The sequence below is a fragment of the Motacilla alba genome, chromosome 12, assembly GCF_015832195.1.
Source record: "Motacilla alba alba isolate MOTALB_02 chromosome 12, Motacilla_alba_V1.0_pri, whole genome shotgun sequence".
Classification (NCBI taxonomy): Eukaryota; Metazoa; Chordata; class Aves; order Passeriformes; family Motacillidae; genus Motacilla; species Motacilla alba.
The window spans coordinates 6,841,699-6,861,443 of record NC_052027.1 but is presented as its reverse complement, the minus strand read 5'-3'; the positions used below and the strand labels follow the sequence as shown (position 1 = coordinate 6,861,443).

At 50.1% G+C, this 19,745-nt stretch overlaps 1 protein-coding gene across 1 annotated transcript in view; it reads right to left on the bottom strand.

Moving 5' to 3' along the window:
• PRICKLE2 (prickle planar cell polarity protein 2) overlaps positions 1–19,745 on the bottom strand; it is a 112,141-nt gene that overhangs the window by 2,757 nt on the left and 89,639 nt on the right. The window contains exons 4-8 of the mRNA XM_038149327.1: positions 17,974–18,087; positions 16,139–16,276; positions 15,274–15,477; positions 13,437–13,623; positions 10,274–11,137 (exon numbers count right to left, since the gene is read on the bottom strand). Coding sequence (XP_038005255.1) covers positions 10,274–11,137; positions 13,437–13,623; positions 15,274–15,477; positions 16,139–16,276; positions 17,974–18,087 — 1,507 coding nt within the window. The remainder of the gene's footprint in view (positions 1–10,273; positions 11,138–13,436; positions 13,624–15,273; positions 15,478–16,138; positions 16,277–17,973; positions 18,088–19,745) is intronic.

Genomic DNA, 19,745 nt, shown 5'->3' with positions numbered 1-19,745 from the left:
AGCAGAGATGCAGGGTGGAGGCTGGTTTTGGCCCAAGACTTTTGCTTTAAAAAGTTACTCGGTGGTATCGATCCTGTCCTGAAGAGCCCTTTTTAAGAGGAGGACTTTAATTTTTTTTAAAGAGCAGGCAGTTCCTCCTTTGGGGAAATCACACCAATTTAAGGTGTTTTGGGTTGGACTCCAAGCTGCTTTTCACGACTTCCTTTCCCATATGTCTACACTGTCTGCGACTTGATAGGAATAACCAACGCTGCCAGGGAGAAATCATGCGTCAGAGGTAACCTGAGGCCTCCTGCACGCCGAGCTAACTAGGGTGCCATGATCCAGCACTCACACCTTCTGCAATGACAACACATTTTGGAGGACTAAACAATGTCAGTGGCAGATGAAAACGTGGCCACTGACTTAATTCAGGGTTCACACTATGCTGCACCTCACAGGTCCCCTAAATGACACCCGTGGAGAGAACAAAGCTGCAGTTGGGTTTCCCGGGAAGCAAGGAAACACCCGAGCACCAGAGGGTCTGCTGGAGCTCCCTGTGAGCAGCAGGGCAGTGGGAGGGTCAGACTATCCCTGCAGATATCCAGGGAGCTGTGCATGGGCAGGAGCTAGAAATGTGAGCTCCTCCTTGATGGGCTGCCCTGCTTGGGAAGGTGACCCATTAGATCTCTCCTATGTGCCAGCGAGCCCTGAGCTCCCGCAAGGTGCTTTCCTTCAGCCCAGGAAGCCTTCACCTGGCAGTAGGGAAGAAGTGGGGTGTCTGCTCAGAACCTGCCTGCCAACAAGAAACTCAATGCACCCCACAGTGCCCTAGTCCTTGGCCTGTTTCATGGGTGTTTTCTGGCTATTTTCTGTTGGCTTGACAACTGGCAGTAGTCACTGGTTGCATTGCAAGCTCAGGACAAGATGTTTCGCAAGTTATTTCAAAGAAAATCCGTTCCATCCCAAATCAAACGTGGAATGTTTGCTTTGGCACCCTTCTCTCCATCCCTTCTCCGACAACATCCCAGTGCAGACCCAACACAGCATCGTCAGCAGAATTTCCAACATGACACACAGCCTTTATGCAATCACCAACAATTTATGACTTTGTAAATTAATTATAAAAAATAACAACCCAGCCCACAATTCAAGAATAAAGCCTTTTTTTCCCTAACAAAAGCTGTTTGCATTTCATCAAGAGCTTGGCTCCTTTCACATTAGCTGCTGCTGCTAAACCTGAACAAGAACAAGGGTTGCTGCCACTAACCCCATTCATGAGCTGCTTTAGGGTTTCCTTGGGCTCAGCCTTGAAAAGATCAACAGATCTTGCAAAGCTGGGTAGAGTTTTCCAAATCCTGCTTCCGGTGGCATGAGGGAGAGCTTTAGCCATTACTGGCCCTCACATGGTTTGGTTTTGCTCCCTGAGTCTCAGCTTCTCTGCTTTTCTGTTGTTAATGAGGATGTTTTTGGAGTTTATGATTACAGAGGAAGGTAAGGTGAAGGATCCCTGAATGCCACAGGAAAAGGGATAGGCTGGGTTAAAAACAAGGGAAAGCCGTGGTTTTTTTTTAAAGGACACACTTTTCAAGTCAACTTAATGCTTTTTTTTCCTCCCTAAGTCACGCTGACTTTGAGTGAGCAAGCCCAACCCCACCCACTGCCCTTTGGAAAAAGCCCTGTGGATGGGCTTGATGTGCCCTTTCAAGACCTGCCCACCCACACTCCACACTCCTGTTATGTTTCTCCTCCTCGCTGGATTTTCTGCCTGTGAACCCAGTGGAGGCATCCGTCACATCAGGCACTGCTCCCCATGTCCCCTCCTGTGCCACTGTGGAGGTGCCCAGCAGCCCCTGGGGAGGGAAGAGCAACTTGGGAACATGCGCAAAGACTTCCTGAAAAGCCGGAGCAACAGCGGGACTGCCGGCAGAGCTGATCACAATGAGAATCATGGCTGTTGACAGCCCAATGTGGCCTTAATCACATCTGTCAGACGAGAGCTGACACCAAGGAAAATGAGCCCTCGGTGACATTTATGCAGCACTTCATTAAGGGAGCCGGTGCAGCCCCGCAGTGAGAACGAGCAACAGCAGCGCTGTGCAGAACTACAGCTCCAACACCACAGGATGCTTCTGTGGCATCAACACACTGATTCTGGCAGCTTCATTAAAAAGGGGCTGACCTTGCCTCACTCACAGGGTGCTGGTGCTTTGCTCCCAGCACCAGCCGTATCAGATGATACCTGTGGGTCTCAGCTGCCCCTCACAGCCTCTCCCTCCTGTGCTCCTGCATCCAGCAAGAACAAAACAAGTGTCTGGGCACAGGCTCTGGAGACATGGCTAGAGTGAAACAGTGTTTTCAAGTTAAGACATCTCTGCATCCTTCACATCACAGACAGAAATAATGTGGCCAAGATCAAGCAGACGACCAGGAGGGAAACCTGTTCCATTTTGTGTAAAGCGAGCTGTGATAAGCGAGGTGCTCGGGCTTGGGAAGGGCAGAGCCAGAGCTTCACTGGTTAAGTTTGTGCAGGAGAGGGGTCTGCAGCCCCTCACACACCTCCAGCAGACAACCATGAGTGCTTTAGTCTCTTTCCCTTAGAAGGCAGCACAGGGCAGTGAGTTCAGACAAGGATCCTGTGACCACGTGAATGGCTCATGCTCGGAGTGCAAGGTTTAATCAGTCATGGGGTTGTTTCTGGCTGATCATTCAGACAGCTTGATTATAATTAAGCACAAACATTCTGAGATCTTGATTTGCTGGGAAAATGCTGATTGTAAGAGGAATCCAGCACCGAACATGTCCATCACCGTTGCTAGCACACAGAACTTGGGGTGTGATGGAGCCCGTGCTCAGGAGGCTCTGATGCAGAGCCAGTCCAACATCCAATGGCTTCATCTCTCCATATGACAGACTGGAAAAGGCTCTATGCTGAGGGCAAAATGCGTCTTCCCAGGTAGACTGGGCAGACTGCACATGCACAAGCCTTTTTTTTGGGAGGCACGCTTGGAAATGACCCAGCAAGCCGTGCAGCTGGGAGAGGGATACTTTATTTTATCTGCTCATGGTGACAGTGAAGGATTTATTCCACTTGCTCAGGAGCAAAGCTGTGCTTTTCCAGCTGAAGGCACTGAGAGCTCTGCATGGCTCTTACAGTGCCCAGGTCCAGAATGCAATCTACAATCCCTGCGGAACACAAAGCTGTCTCCAGGCTGAATTTTACATTTATACCAAGGCATCATGAGCAGGGCTAGGCCCAGATTAGTCTTTCTAAGGTCTCAAAATGTCCCTCTCTATGGCTCTCTGTGGAGCCACAGGACCTCAGGAGGCATAGTGGGAGCAAGCCAAAAGTGCTCCAGTCTGACCGCAGTGAGATCAGGGGATAGCAATAACCATTTGTCAAAAAAATTTCATCTAGAAAACATGACCTGGGAATAAAGTTTTAAAGAGCAGAGGTTGTTTAGTCTAGAGGAGAGAAAGCTGAAGGGGATATAGTAACAACCTTCAAAGACAGAAAAAAAATGCTTGCAAAGAGGAGGGAACACATTATTCTCCAGGTCTGCTGACTCCTGCAACGAAAGTTTTAGATTGGAGAAGAAGAAAACTCTTGCTGTGTAATCACAGCAGAAGGTGACTGGGGCAGGCTCTGGCACTGGAGGGTTTCCCTGGCACCCAAAGGCAGTGAGTGCCCAGGCACATGCAGAGGGTTTCCAGATTCCTGATCCCACACTGCCCTGGATGGGGCGAAGGTGGCACCAACCCTTGTGTCCTGAGGTCATTTGCCATTCCAGAGCTACACCTATCCGTGAGGCCCCATCTTCTTGAGTTGCCAGTATTTATGTGCAGCTGTTGCAGCTCCTGCTTAATGAAGTGTTTCATCTGGGAACACAGCTAATAACCCAAGAGAGCTGCAGTCTGGAAGAGCACACGAGGTGAGACCCCCACCATGCAGCCCTGACTTTCTTCTAAGGAAGAAATGTGTGATTCTGTTTTCCAAGGCCATTCAGGGGAGCCCTGCTCTGGCCCGTGGTGGGGGATGGTTGTTACCACATCACCAAGACCATTCCAAGGGTGCAAACCCAGGTATAACATGCTGACCCCACCAAAATTTACTCCTGCATGATGCTGTGAGACACTGAGCACATGCACTGTTGGCTGCCCCAGAGGCTGATGCACTGGAAGAGATGTCACTGCTGCCTCCAGCACGGTGCTTCGGCTGGTGGCCGTCCTGGAGCCAGACTGGTGCCAGCACCACAGCACACACAGACACAGCAGGTTTTTCTGCTGCTGCTCTCCACTGCATGGGGCTGCCAGGCTCAATATTTCACCCTGGAGCCATGGAAACATGTGCTTTTCCAATGAGCAGGAGGGAAAGCTGCAGCTCGGCTGTGGGTGCTCGATATAGAAGTGCAGCTAGCTGCAGCACCAAGAAAACCAAGCAGGTTTCTGGTTACCATTCAGGCTCACTAAGAACCTGAACCATCCCCTCTGAAGTCTCCTGAGAACCATGGTTATCCCATAAACACTGCCAAGGGAATTAACACCCGAATAAGCAAAGCCACAGCACAAAGATACCCCTGGAGAACATCACCTCCACAACCTTGCCACAACAAAGCACTCGGAGTGCTTGAGTCCCACTGTGTGCTTTGCTAAACGGGGGCTGCAAGTTGCATTATGAATTATTAAAGCAGTCAGCAAATGACAGCAGAGAGGCCCCAGAGAGCGCGTGGGCTGGGTGTGAGGCTGGGAATGGAGCCCCCCATGAGGGGAAGCAGCTCCCAGCCCCCATTAAATAACACTCCCCATGAAGCTGTGCTAACACGGGGTGAGCCAGCATCCCACTGCAGGAGAGCACCAGCCAGGGAATGCAAAATATCCTGACATAGGATATTGCAAACACCTAGGGCTATGCTGACGCTCGCTTCTTGCCTTAACATTTATCACAGCAGACACACACATCTGTGCATCACAGCTCTCACCACACAGCCCCACAGAGGTGCCTGCCAGCACCAAAACCCAGCACCCAGCCCCAAAAGCCAGTGTTTAAATGCAGCTATAGATGCACAGGAGAATACAGCACAGTGTCTCTTGCGTCCAGCCCCCTATTTCAGAACCTTCTCTCTCACACAGCATCAGGCATCCCCATCACCCCTCAAACAGGGTTTATTTCAAGGTCAATCTGTAGAACTAAAAAGAAATTTAAGAAGAAAACAGCCTGCACAGGGCTTTGTTTATAGCTGAGCCTCGTCTCACTTCTGAATGACCTCAGGGCATGCAGAAATAAAGCAGAACCTTCATGTAACTAGAAATCACGGAAAATAAACAATTTGGGGGAAGGCATAGCCTTCCAGTCTGGTCACAGACTGGAAGGCTATGCCTTCCCCCAAATTGGTCACAGTCCCACCAGCCTCCACCAGTCCCACATTGGCTGGTCACAGTCCCACCAGCCTCCCATGGTATGCCCCCATGTGTGACTCATGGATGTCACTGGGTATTTCTCACTCAATCAGTCCTTTCCAGCTTGGTGGAAGAAGTCCCTTGCTGCTTGGAAAAGAGTTGGATTTTATCCTAGAAGTCCCCTATAGCTCCTTCACCAGCACTCCCATCTCCTGCATCCTCCCCAGCTGATGGCCAACAAGCCATGCTGGGGATGTTGCTTCCCCCAGTAACATCTTCCAGAGTCCATTTTGGTTGTGCCTCTGGTTTGCATTACCCCACCTGCTCTGCACTGTCCATGTGTGACACTGAAGGGTGAAGACATGCAAGAGTTTGGCCCCCACAGCAGGCACACCAAACCTCCCACTGTTGAGTGGCAAAAGGTAAGCGAGGGGGAAAAGAAATGTTCCTGACAGTTTTACAGTCATTTACCATTGGGCCTTTGGGGTGGAAAACCTTTATCTTCACATCAGTTTTGAAATGATCTGTTTTGGATTAGGAAATGTTATACCCATGCCTCAAAATTGTAAGAATTCCCCCAAGGGATCTCATCTTCCAACTTGGAAGCAGTTTTGTGCTGGCTGTGTCTGGGAGAAGGAGAGCGATAAGAACACAGTGGAGAGCTGGGAACCTCCTTTTTTCACAGAAAAACTCAGGAACAGCCAATGTGTCACTTTCTGCATTGCATAACTCAGCTGGAGCACTTGGGGCAGCCGCCCTCTCCAGCCCAGGGCAGAGAGGAGCACGTGGGGAGGGAGACCAACATCCAGACCCCTCACTGCCATCGCTGAGGGTGTTCAGGAGCTGCTCCCAAGCCCTCAGGGCAGGAGAGGCTGGGTTAATCAATGTCTCTCCAGAAAATACAACCCTGGCCCTTAGGGCTTGTTCTTACCATCACCTGCCCTGCAGCTTTTAGCTCCTCTGCAGGCAGAGAAAGAAAAGGGACTGGAGACAGATGATGCTGTTCTGTCACTCTGCAGCTCAGACAGGCAGGGATCAGCCCTGTTCTCTCTGCCTTCTGGTTATATCACAGTTGTCTAGTCCTGGAAAAACAAACTGTTTGGGGCCTTTGGGCATCACACAACACATGATGACAAGCACAGTGTGTGCCATACAAATGAAATCACATTCCACCCTGTAACAGCACCAGTTTAACATATTTTTAAACTGGATTTATGCCTGTGACAGATGTTTTCCTCACCCAAACTCATTTTCTCAAGGAATCCTTAAAATCTGTTTCTCCTTTTGCATGCAGCAGTGTCACCATTCAACATGACTTCTACCTCCAAAAGGCTCCGGCTCTCTGTAAGCAGCACACAAAAGGACTGTTCCCAGAGAACAACATTTAGCCTGCAGGTACTTTCTTAAATGGGCTATTTGACCAGCTGTCATTTTGTGGAAATAACTGCATGGAATCAGCAGAGTTCAGCTCCTGATTTCTAATTCCACTGCCAGCCACATGCAGTGACTGCAAAACCTTTCTGGAGGGAAACACAAACACAGGTAGCAGGACTGATGGGCCAAGTATCTTTTGGGAAGTGATTAACCTCTGGTAGGATCAGGCTTCTCATCATGAGCAAACCTTCCTGGACAAATTCCATCTTAGCATTGTCCCAATTGCTTAATGCAGGGAGCTACAAGGCAAACATTGCTACAGGATCCACTGGTTTTTATTCTTGTTCCTGGCATTAAAAAAACCCAACAACCCAAAACCCCCCAAAATAGACAAAGGAAGCACAATATAAAAGATAATATAAAAGAAAGTCAGCAAAAATGAGCTCTCTCTTAGAAAACAGGCTGAGAAATACTGTTTCCTCTTTGCTTCTCCATCTAATGGCCATGTAGTGCAGGAGGATACAGTCTCTAAGAAGCTGCAGCAGATTGGAGTCTGTTGCAGCCTTCAGCTGAAAGCAGAATAGGGATTTTTGAACAGAAACATGGAAGGGGAGATGCCCTCCACCAGCAGGAGACACTGCCCTTTGCCACTGGATGTGCTTAAATCCTATCAGCATTTGTGGCAATTAGACAAGCACAAACCAGAGGACAGCAGAGACACTCCCACCTAATTCCAACCCCAACACAGAGCACAAGCAGGGTCACAGCCACCTCTGCCACTCACATGTCTGCTGTTGCAGCACTGCCCATGGTGACAGCAGAGCACAACCCAGCCCTGTAAGAGCACGTGCCCAGGATTAACACGGTGTCTCACCTCTTTACTAACCCATGGGGAATTGGCTTTAAAGTGATTAAATAGAGCCTTTTGGTAAGGTAGAAACCTGGGGTCTTGCAGGAGATTGGGGTCACATAGATCTTGACCCACACAATGGCTGACCCTGAAATATTACAGGGAGCAACATCTGCTCACGGCAGGCAGCCTTCCGGCCAAAGGACAGGGATTAGCGCTGCACAGCCCTGAGTTATCTGCATTGCTGACTGTCTCTGGCTAATTAGCAGTTAAGTCCTAGCAGAAACATCACAGCAAAATCTGCTGCCAGGGAGGTACCAGCTTCTAACATGTGCTCTCCGGGTCAGGGACTGTTTGCCCTTCAGCTCCCTATAAAAAACAGACTGTTTTCAGCCATGCCATAAAACCTTAGATGGATGCAGGGTTAATTATTTCAAAGTAAAAGGTGGAGCAACTGTGCAGTGTTGGTAGCTCAAAGGGACTTTGTATGTGGATGCCTGGGAGGTTCTGGCAAAGCAGGACTGGAGGATGCAGGGTGGAGGACATGGGGTGAGCCAGACCCCCAGGATGTGGTTGGGGGGAGCTCTGTGGGGAGCTCAATCAGCCACAGCAGAAAGTACAGGGATGGGAAAAGCCAGGCAGAGGGGTGCTCCGCCCGGACATCACTTGACCAAAAACCTGCTCTCTCTCAGACCTCATCCAGGTCACCAAATCTCCCTGTCCTCAAAACACTGCCAATTAAATGGGATGATAATTGTGTCCTCCATAATTGCAGACATGGCCCTGGGGGAGCTGCCTGTTGCTGCTGCAGTGCCCTTAGCTCAGCTGAGCCAGCTCCCAGAGCAAGGAAAATTATTAGAACCTTACACATTAATAAAAATATTATCACCTCACTCTGCAGAGGAACGATGAACAGTCACTGCAAGCCCCATCACGCTGAGCATCTGCTCCAGAAAGCTGGAACACAGCAAGCCATTAAGGCAGTCACTGTCCCTGAGGAAACTCAGACTCTGGCTCTGTATGGTGGACAGATGCCTTTGGGAGGTCTCCCTCCCAGCATTTTAAAAAGAGGTTTCTAAAATGAAAGGCAGAATGATTTCACTAGGATATGGAGGCCTTGCCATATTTTCTGCGTCTTGACCTATATCCCCAATAATATGTTACACTTCAGCTCCAAAGCATGCAACAACCTCTCCACTGCTCAGGGATTGCTCATCCAAGCTTGGTGTTGCTCAAGACTCTTTGTACTGATGGGGTTTACACAACCCAAGTTTTCAGGAACACAAAAGGCTTTGGAAATGTGGAGCTTTGCTTAGGAAAACCCTGTTTTGGAGAGCAATTCCCAATTCCCTCGCCATTTCACATCTATTTTTCCTCTGTGTGTATCTGAGACTGTTTAAGCAAAACCCTTCCCAGCTCATTAGCTTCTCCTTTCCCCCTCTGTTTTTCTACTTGCTGGATGAAGAGATCCTGGCTGAAACAGAGATCATTTCACATCTTGGCATGGGGCTGGCAGCTTCCCTAAACAAACACACCAAGCCCCAGATGAGGAGGCACGGGCATAGCAGAGCAAACCTGTCCATCCAGGCAGGGCAGAGCCCAGTACGGAGATTCAGGGGGGCTCAGCTCTCTGTGGGCTTGGCAATCCTCACCACCCATTGCCAGCAACCTATGGGGGATCATCAGGACTAGGTACAAACACCCCACAGCCACTCCCTGCCAGCAACAAGGCAGAAGAGCTCCATTTTGCAGGGGTTCAGATGCAGGACCTGCCCAAATCCAAGCAATGATTGGTTGGAACAGAAAAAAGCCAGGAGAGCCGCAAAGAAAAAGCAAGGCAGCTTCTCTGGTGAGCAAAGCAGTTCAGTATTTGCTTTTCTGAGTAGCTCTGTGCTGAGGGACGTGGGAGCAGCGGTGGGCGAGCGAAGCAGAGCAGGCTGCAGGGAGGACAGAGCCTGCCCAGCGCCAGCTGCAGACCAGAGCCGCACACAGGCACGTCCACACACACCCATCCCTGCAGCCACGAGTGAAACCCAAACATGTTTAGGGTGAGAGGACTGAGAAATATGACCCTGGGATGTGCTCGTGAGAAACAAGCTCAGCCTGATGGGACAAGCATCTTGCCTGGCTTTTCCCTGCAGTTTCTACCAAGGGGTTGGGGAAGAGGAATTAAAGAGCTGTATATAGTGGGGGAGGAACTTCTTTTAACGAGTCACGTGCTTGAGGACTGCATAACATTCAAAAGGGGTTAAATGGGCCTATTTCAAGGCATTCAAAAGTATTTTTAGCCTGCAAGGGCAGCTGACAGCAGTCCTTCAAGTGCTGAAAGCTGGTATCTGCCCTGACTTAGCAGCTGGCCTTGATTTTCCCCCCTCTCTTCACAAAAGGGAGGATTAAAGAGTTTGAAAACATTTGTTTCGAGCTGCACAGAAAGGCCAGTGATCAATAAAGCTCTGCATTTGGTAAACAAGCAAGCAAATGGAGAGAAACTGTCAGCCTAGTTGGGACCAGGCACACAAGCCTGTGTCACTGAGCAGTGGTCCCCAAGCTTGGCTACCCTCATATTGGGAAGACACCAGAACACAAGGGATTCAATCGCATGGAGAGCATGCTGGGGTGGCCTCAGGGTGGCAGGAGCAGGAGTGACATACCTGTAGCACTGGGGTGACATACCTGTAGCATTGGAGAGCGCCAGGGACTCCATGGAGCCCCGGGGAGTCTGCTCGGTGGGCGTCAGGTCCTCTGTGAACTTGAGGGCATTGATGGGGTGACGGGTGCGGCACTGCGATGCTGGCATCCCACCCTCTTCTTCCTCTTCATACTTGGGGACTTTGACACTTCCTCTGGTCTCTGGGAAGCTCTGGTTGGACATGTCACTGTAGCTCTCCTGCGAGCGAAGCCTCCCTGAGTAGTAGTCCTCTCTGCAGTCCTGGATGAAGCTGCCACCGTGGCTCTTCATGGCCAACGAAGAGCTCCTCTTTTGGTTGCTGAAGTGTTTTGCCCATAAATCCGACTGCGAGCCTGGGACCTGGGTGGGGTTATAGGAGGTTCTTATGTTGCACTGGCTGAGAAGCTGCAAGGGGGTTTGAGACTGGCTTTGCTCCATTTTGCCCCCATAGTGATAGAGCTCATCCCGGCTCCTCCACAAGTGGTCCCTGTTGAGGCTGGGTGTCTGGCTGGCCAGGCTCAGCAGATCCATCTGCAGGGACAGCGGGTCCACGTCGGTGGAGAGGCGGTTGGAGGTGACCTGCAGCTGGTTGCAGGGGCTGCGCGCCCCCTCCTCGCCCTTCCCCTTGTTCTTGCCGATCTTGGCGCTGCGGCGCGATTCCTTGGCTCGCGCGCTCTGGAAAGCCGAGTCGGAGGAGTCGGAGCCATTGGGGTCATCACCAATGCTGCAGGCCCTGGAGCAGAAGATCTGCCCCTGCTTGGGCAGGAAGGGCCGTCCCAGCAGCGACTTCTTGCACTGGGCGCAGCAGAAGCAGGTCTCGGTGGCGTGCCAGTGCTGGCCATCGTACGTCATCTGGCCCTGGTCAATACCTAGAGGGGGAAAGAAGATCACGGTGTCAGGGTCATCTAGCACTGCACTCACCACCTGCATCAAGGCCAGGCAGGATGGGTTCTGAGCAATCTGGTCTAGTGGAAAGGGTCCCTGCTGAGGGTGGGTGGCTGGAATGAGATGACCTTTAAGGCCCCTTCCAACCCAAACTATCCTATGACTCTATGATCCCCTGTGAGTGACATGCACTCAGCCTCGCTCTTGAAAGCCCTTTTTCAGGATTTCTCTGATGCGTGAAGTTAATCCCATTTTTAATTCCTCCCAATTCTAATTCCAGGCCTTTGCTTGGGAGTTACTCAGTGTTGGGAAAGGCAGCAGAACCATGCCTCAAGCTATTTTGTATTAAATGGGGATATTTCCGATCATAAAGCAAAGGAATGCAAGAAGTTCTCCATAAAGTCCTTGAAGTAAAAGCAATATGCTGCTTATTAAAAAAAAAAAAAAAAAAAAAAAAAAAGCCTCCAGCTAAACCATAATGAGGAATTTGTTCTGCCTTGGTTAAGTATGTAACAGAGCAGATGACATCCCTGTCCCTTGCTGCTACTGTGGTCCCATCCTAACTTTATTTTGGCTTCAAAAGAGCTGGCCCCAGGGGTCGAGCACACACCCTTGCCTTGCACCCAGCCACATTTCCTGGGTCGCTTCACCAGGCCCCCCTCGGGTTCAATAAAGGAACTGACACAGACAGTCTGTCTCCCTCCAGCCAAACCCCTGGGAGCAACATCTGCACAGTGCTCTCAGTCAGAGCCACGAGCAAAGCTCCTGAGGTTTCAGTTATAATATTTGCACACTTGTTTAAGCTGCTGTTCCTGGCCAAAGCCCTGCTGCCCCCGTTCCCTGGGAAACTGCCACACACAGCGTGGGCTGGCTGGCACGGCGGGTGCTACACCACATGTGCACAGCACGTGCCTGCACACCCGCTGTGGGGCCAAGTGCTGCCAGGTAACTTATAAATGAACACTATGTTAATGGTCCGGTTTATTCCAAGCTAAATTAGGTTTAGCATAATCGGTTTTTTCCTCCCCTTATAGGGAGCAAAATGCTTTTATACAGTTGGGAGTGCTACACTTGTGGGCAAGAGAGAGACAAGACGGTGGGTGGGATTTTATCAGCTCCTTTTCCACTTCCAAAGCCATCTTGCAGAGCAACGAGTGCAGCCTCCATACTCCATCCTCACTTACCCAATCCAAGCCTTACAAGGCTTCATCACATGCTTACCTCTGATTTATGTAGCTTGTCAGCACAGTGCTCAGTTCACTATGAGAGACTTGCAGCAAAATGGTTGCAGTCCCTCCTTTAGTAGAAATGTGCAAATATGCACCAAACTAGACATTTTACCCTGCAAACCTGACATTCAGCAGGCTCCAGCAGGCCAGCTGGAGTGAAGGACAGCAGATGGGGGAAGCACAAGAGAAGGGACCATGCAAGAAACATTATCAGCTGCTTCTTCACCTTTCTGCAGCTGAGCTTTTGGGAAGGATGTGCTGCAGGTCACAGTAGATGCATCCTCAAAGTGCTTCACTGAAAACCCTGTGTTTTTCCCCTCCCTGTGCCATCTGGCTGCTGCACAGCAGGAAAATGCTTTTTTATTTCTGCAGCATATGAAGTATTTGAACAGCTCACCTCCATGGACAAAGGAAGGGCTGTCTGCGTGCTCACTGTGCTCAGCCAAGTGGCAAAGGGAGCTGGGGAGAGCAGCAAGGGGCTTCCCAGCCCACCCAGCTTGGGGACATCTATCCCCCTGACTGAAGTGCATTTTAAATCACTCTTCTAGAAACATAAATTGACCCTGATGCATTATTTCTTTCTCTCTGAGAACATCTATCTGCAAGTTGATTGAAAAAGGCCCAGAAACAATAATGATGCCTAATGAACAAGCATCCTTTCTGACAGTAGCTCATCAAATCATGTGATCCTTTGCCAAGCTTGGATGGGAAAAACCTGAGTCGAAGAGCCAGGCTGTTTACAGGAGAATGAATTTAAAGGGAAAAAATGTGCCAGAGAAATGTTATTATACCAGAGAAAGCTTTCACTAGCTGCCATTGCTCCTGAAGTTGCCCTCTGATAATCCTCCCCTCTCTGACTACAAAAAGGGATAAACAGCGGTTTAACCAAATAAATCACCACGTCACCTCCTTGGTGGGATGGGAGAGAGGCATGAGCACATTTGATTGCCCCAGCCAAGCAAAGCCCTGCCCACAGCCCCACGGTGCTGTCAAGGACTTAACGCAACAGCTCTTGTGAGCAGCAAGCCGCGGGGGCCGTGCCCCCTGCACGTACCGATGTGCTGGGCGCAGGTGTCGCAGTACTCGGCGTACAGGGACTCGAAGCAGCTGCAGCAGTAGGGCCTCCCATCCTTCATGATGTAGCGCTGCCCCCCCAGAACCGTCTCGCACTCGAAGCAGCAGAAATGCTTCATGTGCCAGTGCCGCCCTTCGGCCTCGGTGCACTCATCAGCAAAAATGATCTGCGGGAAGAAACACAAGCGTGGAGCGGAGTTGGTCAGAAAAGGGACCTGGGACACCAACCTTTGTGTCTCCTGCCCTGCATGGCAGCTGGGCCCCTTCGTTGATGCACCCTCTAAATTTTACAGCTAACTCCCCCAGTCCTGCATGGGAAACTCCCATAGTCTGGTTTGTGGCAGGGGCACCCACCATTTCTTAGAAAAATCCATTAAAATGCAAATTCCTCCGAAGCGTGTTAGTGCCCAGACTACAAAGTGTTAAGGCAGAGCTGCAGTAATGTGCTCGTGAGCTCACCCATCAAACAGAGAGGTCGATCAGGGTAATAAACACACTTATATACAACCTATCGATCTGGGGGACTTCTGAAGAACAGAGCAGCTGCTTACTGGAACACATTTACTCATCTCTGAAACAGGGACCTGACCACAAAGGATGAGCAAAAACACAAGGAAAAGTGGCAGCTCTCTAGAGAGGAGAAAAGATGGAGGTACCTTGGCTCCTCATCTTGCTGCTACCCCAGCCTGGGTGTCTATAAAGGTGATTGCAGTCATTATACCAGTGGGGAAACTGAGGCACTTGAGTGCTCAAGGATGAGTTGGAGAAGCAGCCATCTAAAAAGTCTTCAGCAGATGCTTTCTTGCTGTGTCTTCTTCTCATCCCCACCCATTCTCAACTCCCAAGGGAGGTAACAGCCCCAGCTCTGCTCCCTGGTTCTCTGCGCTGGCACAGGGTACACTAAAAGCTTTTCCGTTGCAGATCCTCCTACCCCTGAATTACTGTTTCTCACAATTAGTACTTGATGTTTTAGGGGAAGAAAAACATGTTGAAGAATGAGCTGAATGAAGGAATTAAACGAGAATTTGCAGGGATAAAAAATACATGAAAAAAAATTATCCAGCCTAAGCTACAAAGAAATAGAGCCAGTTGAATGGTTAGGGTTGTCTTTCACTGGTAACACTACAAATTTAATTGGACACATACATCAATGCTCTTTATATTTGAAGTGCATATAGCCTTGGATATTTACTATTATGTGCTTACAAGGATGGGACGTGGTATTTTATGGTACATACGGTTTTCCACACTATGGTTTTCATAACTTTAAAAACCAGAGCAATTTCCTTCACCAGCCTTTTAAACAGAGATTGGCACTTGAGAAGTGCTCAGAGGCGACTCTGTATGGTTTTCTATCTCAGTTTTGTATTCTATTTGTTCAGCTTCCTATAGCCTGTTAATCGCCTCTCTCAAAGCCTATTTCAGCTCGGCGTGTACTCAGACATGACTGACTTGTAAGAAATACAGCACTCATCCCACCAGGGGCTTCTTCTGGTGAAATGGAGGAGAAGGGAAGATCACCACACCCAGCTGGGCTAAAATCACAAAGACAGGGGGCTGTGCTTCTATTGGAAACGCTCATGGAAACCCCCCAGCTTCCTGAGTGTAGATGAGGCCCTAACTCATAACAGTACTAGGCAGACTGCAACTAAGAATATTTGAAACCTCAGGAAAAGCTTGCTCGAATCCTTGGCAAAACCAAGCCATCAGCTTGTGTGTATGTCTCCATGAAGAAGGCAGGGATGGAGGGGAAATGCCACCCAACCCTCCTGTGCCACCCCAGTGGGCAGCAGTGCTCACGGCAGATGCTCTCTTACCTCATCGCATGCGGCGCAGCGGGGCTTGAGGCACTCGGCGTGGTGCCTGCCACAGTAGATCTTCCCATCCTGGTAGAAGTAGATCAGGTCGACCAGCAGCTCGTTGCAGACACTGCAGATGAAGCAGGGAGGGTGCCAGCAGACGCCGTGTCCCGCTCGTGAGGCGAAGACGGCCATGTCCCCTCCACTGATCTGGCCACCACACTATCAGAAAAGCCAGGGATTAACGGAGACGTGTGGGTGACCCCACTGCCACCAATCACCAACAGGATGCTCTCACAATCACTGCCCTGCATAATGCCAGGAGACGAACTGACAACTCCATGTCAAATATCACAAAAGGCCCTGACAGACCCCAGCACTCACACCTGGCAGGGCCACAGGCAGATGCTTGTTTCATGACTGTCATTAAATCGTGGAATGGTTCCAGTGACTTGGAAGGAACCTGAAGATCATCCATTTCCAATCCCCCTGCCATGGGCAGGGACGCCTTCCACTAGACCAGGTTCCTCAAAACCTCATCTAATCTGGCCTGAACACTTCTAGGGATGGAGTAGCCTCAACTTCCCTAGGCAGCCTGTGCAAATGCCTCAACACCCTCACAGGGAATAATTTCTTTCTAATATCCAATCTAAACATGCCCTCTGCCAGTTTAAAGCCATTCCCTCTATCAGTATATGCCCTTGTAAAACATCCCTGCTCAGCTCTCATGTAGTCCCTTTAGGCACTGGAAAGGTTTTTAAGGCACCCCAGAACCTTCTCTTCTCCAGGGTGAAGAGCCCCAGCTCTCTCAGCCTGTCTTCAGAGGGGATGTGTTTCACTTAACTTGGGGGATGAAGGCACCAGTTCATCAGCCACTACCTACCTGCTCACAGATGGCTCCTGTCATGGTTACAGGGAATGGCCGGACATTGCCCCTCCCTAAATTTTCCCTCTTCCTCTGGTTGCTGAAGAGTTTGAGCTCCCTCTTCTCCTCCTCATCCAATGAGTTGCAATAGCGAACCTAAAAAACACAAGTGATGCTCAGTGCCTGGGGTGTCCCTGGCTCGCTGCCCCGTGAGGCACCATTCCATGGGCCCTGCAAACCTCTGCCCTTGGCTGTGGGGAGGCTTCAGATATTTAGGGTTTGGTCAGAATTTCAAGAGGTTGAGATGAGAAAAAAGGGCAGGAGGATTGTTGCTCTTTGGGTGCTCAGTTTGTAGAAAAGTCTAAAAAGTTGGGTTGTCAGAGTCCTACCCAGACCAGCAACTGGACTGATGGGTTTTCCTGCTTCCTCCATCAGTCTCCCGTGGCAGAAGTCTTCATAATATTCCACTGGCATTTCTAAAGCACAGACCCTTTTCTCTGCACAAAAGACAGTCCCAGTGACTTGTGAACTATTTTTTCCAGTACAGGATCAAGCCTGCTCATTTGCAAAACCTCTGCATTGCAAGGTAATAAGGAAATAAGTAAAATAAAAGGATACAAACAGTGAATGATGCAATTTCCCTGAAGCTTATAAAACTCTGAGGTTTTCCTGGCTATTTCCATCCTGCAGGCTTAGCTCTTGGCTGGTTGCATTTCAATGGGGAATACAACTGAAGAGCCAGGGAGGTCAAATGTAGCACCGGTGCTCAATCCACCCTCCGTTATCTGGGAGAGCAGGCTCATGGAGCTGAGCAGGGTTATTCACATGAGCAACCAGCCCACCTTGAACGTTAAAAGGAGCAAAACTGAGCATGAAGGGAAACTGGATGCAAAATCTGCCAATTTGGAGAAAATACACACAGACCTGCAAGTCCAACTTGCAGGAAAACAGGCTGCAGTAGCAGCATTTGTGTGTATTTATTCTTATGTTTTTTGGCTGTCAGAGGCTGTGGGTTTCCAGCAGCTGCCAGGGAAGCAGGCAGGCAGGTTGGGACCCAGGGGTGTACAGGAAGAAGTCCCTTCTTCGTGCCTGGAGCTCCCCCCATGCTGACAGTGCTGTGCCCATGGCACCCAGCCACACGCAGGCAAACTTGTTAAAATCTGACTGAGATCAAACAAGTTACCTGCATGTGTTTCCCAGAGCGGCTTCTTCAGAAAGTAGCATAAAAATAATTTTTTTTGTTTACACAGGGAAATTTTGTGGGTTACCAGAAGCCAGTGTTCTCACTGGTGAGATCAGGACGTCAAAGACCAGACCCTTTTTGCTGCCTCACATCATTCCTGTGAGACTTAAGAAGGTTTATTTTGCTCTGACTGGTTTTGACTCAACCTGTGGCCTTGCAGGCTCTCCCAGCTCATGAGGCTCAGCCCAGAAAGCCCCTCCTTAGCACACTCACTCCCACTCCAAGGTGAGTGAGTCGGAAGCAGCACCTGGGAAAAGGCTTTTGCAACTTTGGATCTGTCTCTAGATAATCTCAACAGCATTCCAAGCCACTTTTAACGGAGCCTTGGCCTCCAAGGGCTGAGGAAATGCTTTTATTTCAGAAAACTGAAGAAAGATGACTTAAAAAAAAATTAACTTTAGAAACAAACAACTCCCAACCTCCAACAATCAAAGCAGGAAGCAAATAGAGCAACTTAAACAGCAACATGACTGAAATTCAAGTATATCCCCCTGGAAAGCAAAAGGAGTTGAGAAAGGAAAGCCACGCTTCCCACAAGCAACCCCAGGAGGAGCGTCCATTCCCCACCCTGAGCCCTGCTGATGTCCAAGCACATTTTCTGGATACTGACCTCATTGTCATGTGGTGGCAGCTGGTGAAGAAGTTGCTTTATGCGAGATTTTTCTCCCGGGCTGTTGACATAGGGAACCTTGTCCTCGGGCAGGCAGCTGTAGTACTGGTGCACCTACGGAGCAAGAGAGGGGACTCCTGTCAGTGGGGTTCCCTGGCCGAGCCCATGCCCCTGTGCCCGGCCAGCAGCCACCCCCTGAGGCAGCAAGCACTGGGTCCTCCCCAAGATTCTGAGCAGGGAAACGCTGCCAGGAGCTGCTTCGGGTTTGTTTTCTTTTGTCCTCCGAGGCAGAGGGGTGGCAGCCCCGGCGAGGTGGGCGCGTTACCGTTTGCTCTGTCAGCCTCCATAGCGTGAGCATTGCGCCGGCTGCGGGGATGTGTCGGCACCTGCCTCGGCAGGGAGGTTAAGAAGGCTGCGCCCCAGCAGTCTCCGTGTTGCCGGCTATCTCAGCCTCCACCTCCATCAAACCCCTCCGGGCTTTTTTCTGCAGCAATTTGTGGAAATAAACAGCAGATAAAATCTGTTGGAAGGCTTAGTTTTTCTCTTTCGTCTCAGAGCATGTAATTAAAATCAGCTATTAAAAAGGCTGAGGAGCAGCGTGCCCGACGCTGGGAGCGCAGTGCAGCCCGGAGAGGAAGCACACCCTGAACCCCAGCATCTCTGCTCCGACTGCCACACCTGGGATGTGCACTCAAGGGCCGGGCCAGCACCGGGAGGGGACTCGCTGGCTGAGGATCTGCTCCGAAATGGCCGCGGTGATGTTGAACAGCTTGGGAAGAACCAGGAGAAGGTAAAGGTAAGCTCAGCTGGGATTGGGATTCGCTGCGGCCCCAGATGTCTCCAGATGCTTGGGCAGAAGCAGAGAGCTGGCTGGCTTCCTTAAATCTGCTCTTGGCTGGAGAGATGCAGGCTGTTCTCCCAGTGCACGCAGCTTTCTGCCTTTGCCATGGTGGGATTAGCCCCGAGATGCTCCCTCAGCTAACAGCAATTCATTTTGGAGTGGCTGCACTGCCTGCAGCTTTCACAGGGCTTTGCCCAAATTACACTTCTTCCTTTGCAGTGGTTTCTGATCCGCTTTTTCCCTCGCTGTATGCTTTGGACTTTGGCCTAGAAAGCACCACCTGGGCCAGCTCTCTCCAGAGGAACCCCCTCTGCCTGCACAGCCCCACAGCATCTGCAAATGACAGGGTGCCGTGGGTCACTGGGAGGAATGGGGACACGGGCTGGTCACACAGGGCTGGCTGGCAGGGGAGCTCACCCATGGGCTCTCAGGCTGATGGGGGTGGCTCACATGCAGTCATCTTCTACAGGAAGAAATATCCTTTTATTCCAGAATAACTATCCAAACCTAGCTTTATTCAGGAATAACTGCTCTGCATTCATCTCACTCCCTGCTCTCATTCAGAACTACCTGAGAGCAAGAGCTGCTCCAGTGGTTTTCTCAATTTATGGTTCCTCCCAAACCGATGTCACCATCCACCTTTCCCCATCATCAGGTTTTCCAGAAAGGGAGATTTTAGCAGATTTCCACACGCAGGTCTGCAGTGCTGATGACAGGGGAGCTGCTCGTGTCGCAAAGCTGAGGAACATGCTGAGCATATGCCACTGCAAAACCCTAAATTTGTTTTGCTAAGGCACAGCAGAAACAGACCCACCAGCTATGGAAACTGTCAAAGAAAGAATGGCTGTGAAGTATTTTGTTATGTTAAAAAGAAAACAAACTACATACATTAGAATACTTACTTTGCATTTATAGAGCATCCTTCATCCAG